This window comes from Cryptomeria japonica, chromosome 3 (assembly GCF_030272615.1).
Source record: "Cryptomeria japonica chromosome 3, Sugi_1.0, whole genome shotgun sequence".
NCBI lineage: Eukaryota > Viridiplantae > Streptophyta > Pinopsida > Cupressales > Cupressaceae > Cryptomeria > Cryptomeria japonica.
In genome coordinates this window covers 55887992-55896031 of record NC_081407.1, presented here as the reverse complement: position 1 = coordinate 55896031, position 8040 = coordinate 55887992, and the positions used below count along the sequence as shown (strand labels likewise).

The 8040-nt window shown below is 34.4% G+C and overlaps 1 protein-coding gene across 1 annotated transcript in view; it reads left to right on the top strand.

Annotated features, from left to right (window-relative positions):
• Positions 1–382: 382 nt before the first annotated feature.
• LOC131873951 (MADS-box protein GGM13-like) overlaps positions 383–8040 on the top strand; it is a 35881-nt gene continuing 28223 nt past the window's right edge. The window contains exon 1 of the mRNA XM_059217135.1: positions 383–843. Coding sequence (XP_059073118.1) covers positions 662–843 — 182 coding nt within the window. The 5' untranslated portion in view covers positions 383–661. The remainder of the gene's footprint in view (positions 844–8040) is intronic.

Here is an 8040-nt window from a genome sequence, read left to right as displayed (position 1 = left end):
AGTTCCACAAATACTTCTAAATAATGTGTCACTACATTTCCACAATCTATTAATCTATTTGTATATTATTAAAAAAACAAAAAAAACTTACACAATCAAATCGAAAAGCATTATACAGATAATTCTAAATAAGTCCAAAATGACTATTAACCAAAATAAACTAAACTAATGTTTTTAGAGAGAAAAAAACAAAAAAAAACAAACCAAAACTGAAATGACTGCCAAACTCATCTTGAGCCATATATTGACAAATTCATTGGCCAGAGATGACCATCAAATTTAATCTCCATGCTGTTCGCGAGTTGTGCAAAGGTGATAGCGACCCTTACGATGTCGGAAAAACCTATAGGTTTTCTCCATCCCAGTTTTCTCGTTTTATCCAAAATTAGTACAAGAGTACATTTTAACCTCGTGGTACATCATTCGTTAAAGCGAAGCAAGCACGAGATTTACGTCAGAAACAGTAGTTACTGACATGACATCCTGCGTCAAAATGTTCAGGCTTTAAGTCTGAGTTGTTTAATTAGGTTAAAAAAGTACGATGTTCACTTTAGTAATACAAACGTGTAGAAATCTCTTCATATGGTGATTTGAGTAGTTGAGAGCTTTGTTTGTGCGTAGACTCTTTCTTGCACTCTGCATCTCCTACGAATTGAATAGAATGGTGAGGGGAAAGGTGCATCTGAAAAAGATACAGAACCCTGTTAATCGTCGGGTTACATTTTCAAAACGCAAGAGCGGACTGTTAAAAAAGGCAAAGGAGCTTTCTGTCCTCTGCGATGCCGAAATTGGCCTCTTCATTTTTTCGGCGACGGGGAAGATGTACGAGTCTGCAAAGCCCAGGTAAGGGATCCCCTTTTCCCTCTTGTTTGTAGTCTCCGAACGATCACAAATTACATTTTATTTCCGGAGTAAGAGAAATATCGAGATTCAAAAATTCTTATAAACAGACAGATACAGGAAATGTCGAATAAAATCACCTACAAAGAACTAGAAAAAAAAGATTTATATTTATGTTGAACAAACATCCCTTACTCGTCCTTGGCACTGTTTAGCACAATGAAGAGATGAAGAAATACAGGTTGTTTGTGTGTGTGTGGGGGCAAGTTGTGTTTAGATAGACTGATTACCTTATCTAAGTTTGTATCACCTCATTCATAGTCAAAACCTGCATTCCCATCATTTCGTTAATCTAGATAGTGTTCTGTTAGGCAGCTTTCAACAGAATGTGCAAGTACCTCATAAGCGCTCAGAATGAGCAAATTTTAATGGAGGCGGGAAAAGTGTTGGAAACATGCTCAATTTGCTTATTTTAGTTTATCTATTATTTTAGGTGTTATATTTTTAGTTTATCTATTATTTTAGGTGTTATATTTTTAGTTTATCTATTATTTTAGGTACTATCATGGTTGAATTTTTTTCTTCGTCCGTACTTTTTCAAGTGTATTAGAGGAGAGGATCAATATCATTGTGGTTGAAATTAAAGGGGGAGATTGTTGGAATATTTAGTAATTCCTCCCACTTGCATAGTTTGGTGTTTTTAGGATCCAGTAGTTGAGCATCTTAATTTGACACCTCTGCAAATCATTGGTGGCAATTTAAATTCACTCCAAATTGTTTACAGTAGTTTACTTGGTAAGTCTTCTGTTTATGACTAAGGTTTTAGGGCCACATCAACATGAGTTTTGTTGAGGTGTCCAAAAAAAGTTAGACTGACTGTAATTGTGCACTAAGTAATGTTCTATCGGTTCCTGATGTGGCATCACATGAAGGGCTGTTTTTAGATCTAAGGAATACATTTCATTTAGTTAGGAGTATTCACATGAATACATTTCATTCAATTATGGGTATTCATGATCAACACAAATAACTTTAAAGTCCTTGTAATTAATGCTATATTACTAAAAGTATCTAGCTTTAAATCAATAAATGCTATTGCAATTATTGGAACATGTTCAATTACAAAATCCTTTTCCTTACATAAGCTATATAAGGTTTGAAAGTTTTGCAAACTTAGATGAGTTCACACTCTAAGCATGAGTTCTCCAGTTTTTCTCTCTTTGACACATGGTTTATTGAGATATCTTATGAGAAGGTGTAACTTCTTTGCAAAATTGAAGATGGATATCATATAATGATATCATTATGATTTACAATTTTTCAGAACTTTAAATACACCATCTACATTGCTATAATTCCAAATATTGAGAGCTCACTGGAAATTTTAGATAATAAGAAAGATTTTTTATATGTTTGCATTTACATTTTAAATATGAACTTATAGACTTAGGATAAAATATAATCCAAGAATAGATTTTTTACATTTATGGAAAAATATGTTCACTTTATGTTTATTCTTAGTCTATTGGTTGAGCTCAATGTATAAGAATATAAGATTATTAAACATGTTCACTTTACTCTCTTTAATTTATTTCTTATCTTTATATATTTCTTCTATATTATGTCTTATATTTAGATATCCATATATATTTTGGCCTCTTCTTTTTCTCGTCGACGGGGAAGATGTATGAGTCTGCAAAACCTAGGTATGGACTATCCTTTTCCCTCTGGTTTATGGTCTCCCAATGATGACAAATTACTTTTACTCAGCTTCAGCAGTAGATAAGGAAACTGAATATTGTTTCTTACTTGCCTATGAAACCAATTTCTGATCCAAAAAGAATGCACCACCGGAGGTACTCTTTCGATCATCAACATCACCAGCCCAATCAGCATCAGTGTAAGCACATAGCATGAAATCATCATTCCTAGGGTACCACAAATCATAATCCACAATTCCATTCAAGTATTTGAATATCCTTTGTATAGCAGTGACATGACTTTCTTTTGGATCAGCTTGATATCTAGAAGCCATGCACTCAACATGCATAATGTCAGGTCTAGTCTGAGTTAGATATAGCAGTCCACCAACCATAGATCTATACAAGGTTTGATTTGATTAGCTTTTGGAGATTCATCATTTTTAGATAATTTGCAGCCAGTCACCATAGTAGTTCCAATTGGTTTAGAATCTTCTAACCCAAACTTCTTCAGTAATTCCTTCACATATTTATCTTGAAATATAAAAATACCTTTTCCAGTCTGTGAAATCTGCAAACCTAAGAAAAATTTCATTTCTCCTATCATAGACATTTCAAATTTTTTATGCATATCACTGGCAAACTTCATACTCAAGTTATCATCTCCTCCAAAGATAATGTCATTAACAAAAATTTTAACAATAAATATGTTATCATTCTCAATCTTGAGATATAGATTACTATTAGCAGTACCTTTATTAAATCCAAAATTTCAATAAGTACTTATCCAATCTAGCATACTAGACTCTAGGGGCTTGTTTCAATCCATAAAGAGCTTTCTTCAGTTTGTATACCATGTCTCCATCATCTGATAACGAAAGTCCACTAGGTTTCTCAATGTAGACTTCTTTCTCAAGATCACCATTCAAGAAGGCTGACTTGACATCCATCTGATATACCTTGAAATCCTTATAAGCAACATATGCAAGCAATAGTCTAACAGCTTCAAGTCTGGCCATCGGAGCAAAAGTCTCCTCATAATCAATTCCTTCTTTTTGTATATATCCATTGCATACTAGTTTTGCTTTATTTTTGACAACTTTATCGACTTCATTCAATTTGTTCCTGAATACCCATTTAGTACCAATCACATTCTTGTCTTTAGGACTAGGCACAAGCTCCCATGTGTTATTATTTTCAATCTGATTCAATTCTTTTTTCATAACCTTCATCCAATTTTCATCTTTGCAAGCTTGAACATCTTTAGGTTCAATTTTAGAAATCAAACATACCTCTTCAGCATCTAGTCTTTTCCTAGTCATCACACCTTTATTTTTATTACCAATAATCTGATTTTTAGAATGATTTAATCTTACATACCTCAGAGTCTTCTGATTATTCTGATTTATAGGTTCCTGCACCTCTTCACCGACAGCAGCAACATCCAGATTAACTATCTCTACCGAATCATTCTGCTTGAATTCTTCAGTCTGATTTAGTGTTAAAACAACATCCTAATCATCATCATATCTGCATGCTTTGATTTCTTTTCCATAGTTCTTATCAACCTTCACATTTGCACTTTCCACTATCTTTCTCAATCTCTTATTGTAGCACCGGTAGGTTTTTCTCTGTGTTGGATATCCCAAGAAAATTTTTTCATCACTTCTCGCATCAAATTTTCTTAAATCCTCATCTCTCTTGATATAACACTTGCTTCTACAAATTTTGAAATATCTCACAGCAGGAACATGACCAAACCATAGCTCATAAGGATTCTTACTGGTATCACCTTTTATATGAACTCGATTGAATATGTAAACAACAGTGCTAACAGTTTCTCTCCAATAAATCTTCAGAACATTCCCTTCAATATACCTAGTCCTTGCAACATCGAAGATAGTTATGTTCTTTTTTTCAACGACTCCATTTTGTTGTGGGGTTCTAGGAGCAGATAATTGTCTTCTAATTCCATGCTTCTCACAAAATGAGTCAAACTCACCGGAATATAATTCTCCTCCTCTATCAGATCTCAAACATTTTACTTTCAATCCTATCTTAGTCTCAACCTTTGCTTTGAATATCTTGAATTTGTCCAATGCTTCTGATTTTTCCCTAAAAAAGGCAACCCACATCATCTTGGAATAATCATCAATAAATAACATGAAATATCTGTCACCCTTCACACTTCTTATTGTTGTAGGTCCACATAGGTTAGTATGCACAAGATCTAACAATCCATTAGATGTATACTGTTTACTCTTGAAAAAAATCCTTGTTTGCTTACCCATTTGACATTCCTTACATACCGGATTAGCAAGCTTAATAATTTTAGGCAAATCTCTAATAGCTTGAGTAGAAAGGATCTTAATCATTGAATTAACTTGACATATCCTCTTATGCCACAACCAACTTTCATCAATCTGAGCAATCATTCAACTTTTCTCACCAGTATTCAAATGAAAGATCTTACCTTTTGTCTTAGTTCTTGATGCAATCTCTATACCAGAGGCATTTAGAATCTTGCATTTTCCATTCTTGAATAGCAAATCATAACCTTTGTCAACCATTTGTCTAACACTCAAAAGATTATGCTTCAAACCTTCAACATACAAGGCATCATCAGTGTTATGCTTACCATCAAAGGAAATAGAACCTCTACCACGAAACATATAGGCTTTGTCATCTCCAAATCTTACTATTCCACTATCATACCTTTCTATACTGACAAATTTGCTTTTATCACTGGTCATATGATGTGAACAACCACTGCCAATCACCTATTCATCTTTCTCTTCAACCTTAGCAGTTAAAGCTTTCTCCCCGGTAGTGCTTCTTGTGGAATCAACAGGTACCAGTCTATCTTCTTTGATAGCAATAAATACAATTTCATCTCCTTCTAATTCTTCATCTATAACACCTTCATCAACAACATAATAATAGTTCTTTTGATGCTTAAACTTTTGGTTAGACTTGTAAGGCTTATAGTTATCATACTTCTTATGCTTTTCATATCTATTATTTCTATCATCCTTATCATATATATCATGCCTATTATACTTAGACATTCTCTCTGGGCATCTAGAAGCAAAATGTCCTATCTTATTGCAAGAAAAGCATTTCAGAGGCAATTTACCATCATACTTACCAGCTCCCTTAGGCAATCTCTGGGCAATCAATGCTTGAAGCTCATCCAATTCTCTTTCTTGCTCTTCCATCTCTCTTCTCTCTCTTTTATATTTGGATATTCTGCATTCATCAAGGTCATACTTCTGTTTTCCTGATATAGATGCTCTAAATGTTGTCTTTGACTTTCCATGTGATTTACCAAACTTGCTCAGTTCAAATGCAACAATATTTCCAACCAGCATATCTTGTCACAGTAGTTACACTCCGGATTTCATCAATAACAACTACCTTATGTTTATAAGCAGGGGGCAATGATCTCAGCACCTTAGCAACAATTTCATCTTCTTCAAGGGTTCCATCAACACATCTGATACCTAGGACAAGTTCATTCACCTTAGCCATGAAAGAGTTTATGTTCTCAACTTCTCCTATCTTCGACATCTAATATTGATGCAGGAGCATCCCCGATCGATGAGAAATCTTTCATCAACCAAAAAAAACATTTCCTTTCAGTTTTGTTCTTGTTTAGTTCTTTGTACAATTTTTTGTGTTCCTCCTAGTTGGTACCAGTAGTTGCTTGTTCTTCGTGGAAGATCTTATTTTCGGTTTCCAGACGGTTTCATGTGCTTGATTCTAGCTTTTTAGTTCATTTGGGTTCTTTTTCGATCAATTATTGTTTCGGGTTGACTATTTCTGGGTTCCGAGATAGTTCTTGTGCTTACCAGTTGGTTTAACTTCATTACCGACGTGATTCTTGGCCTGTAGATCCATCTTGGGTCTTGTTCGATGTTCTTTGGCATCTTGGGTTATGATCTTATTGTTGGTTTGATTAACTATCTAACTATTTCTAATAAGGCATGATAACCGGAAGCATTGAGAAATGAAGCATTGACATATGGTGAAGCATTTGGATGTTTACAAATTAAATGTTGTTTACTATTAAGTTGTTGTAACAGTTAACCAGTTGATGTTGAGTATTCTTATGAGTTTTGACAAGTGGTATTTCATTGATAAGTTTACTCTGAGTGATCGAGTTTGAGTTTGGGAAGTTTGTATCAGTTTTTCTATTTACTGATTCACCCCCCCTCTCAATAACCTACCAGATACTTATTCTTTCATCATACCATCAATTGGTATCAGAGCATCTCAGGTCCTATAAGGTCTAAGTCTAAGTCTAATAGCTCGAGGAAAAGATCTTCTAGATCATGATAAAGAAGGAAGGTCCGAAGTTCAACAGAGAAAACTAGAGGATATGGAGCGACAGAATGAATATTTACATCAAGAGTCTGGGAAGTCAGTATTGGGATTATGTAGAGACTAAGTATATTGCACATATTGGAATTCTGACTAATGATCAGAAGAAAGAACAACAAGAAAATCATCAAGCATTTGAAACTATTATCAATTCCCTGTCTGATGCTGAATATGTAGATGTTCATGGTCTTGAAACTGCATATGAAGTGTGGAAAAAACTTGAAGAGATTTATAGCGGTGATGAACATGTCAAGATTGCTAAAGAGGAGAGTCTAAGAGGAAAGTTTGATGACATGAGGATGTCTGAAGGTGAGAATATCCAACAGTATGGTCAAAGGATAAAAGAGATAGTCGGTGAAATAAAGAGTGCAGGATAGTGATCAGTAAGGTACTGAGAACCCTGCTACTGGTCTATGCTATTCGAGTTGCAGCTATTTAGGAGCTGAAATCCATTGACAAAGCAAAGGTAACTCTTGATTCCATCATTGGCAAGCTTACTACTTTTGAACTAAATGGTTATGATGGTAGTGTACAAAAGTATGAGTCTGCATTTAGAGCTTTATTTCTAACCCATCTGTGAGAAAAAGTAGAGATACTAGTCATGGTTATGAATCTAGATCCAACAGAGATGCTAATGATGAAAATAGTTTAGTGGAGCTTGAAACATTGTTGACAAAGTGGTTGCCTAGAGGCACTGGTAAATACAAAGGTAAATTACCTTTTAAATGTTTTGCATGCAACAAGATTAGTCATATAGCGGCTAATTGTCCTAATGGTGAAAATGAACACGAGAGATAAATTCAAGTATAAGGGTAAAGGCAAGAGAGATTGTCTCATTGCTATTGATAATGGTATCACTAATGAAGAATCTGATGGTGATGTTAGTGAAGATATTGTGTTTGTAGCTATTAAGGAAGAGATATTAGACCAGAAGGCATTAGTATTCAGGATGGATAACTCTAATGATTGGATCATTGATAGTGGTTGTTCACATCATATGATCGGTGATCGGAGCAGATTTCTTTCCTTGAAAGAATTTGATGGTGATGTTGTTAGATTTGACAATGACTCACCCTGCATGGTTAAAGGTAAAGGAGTTATTTTTCTTAATGGGAAA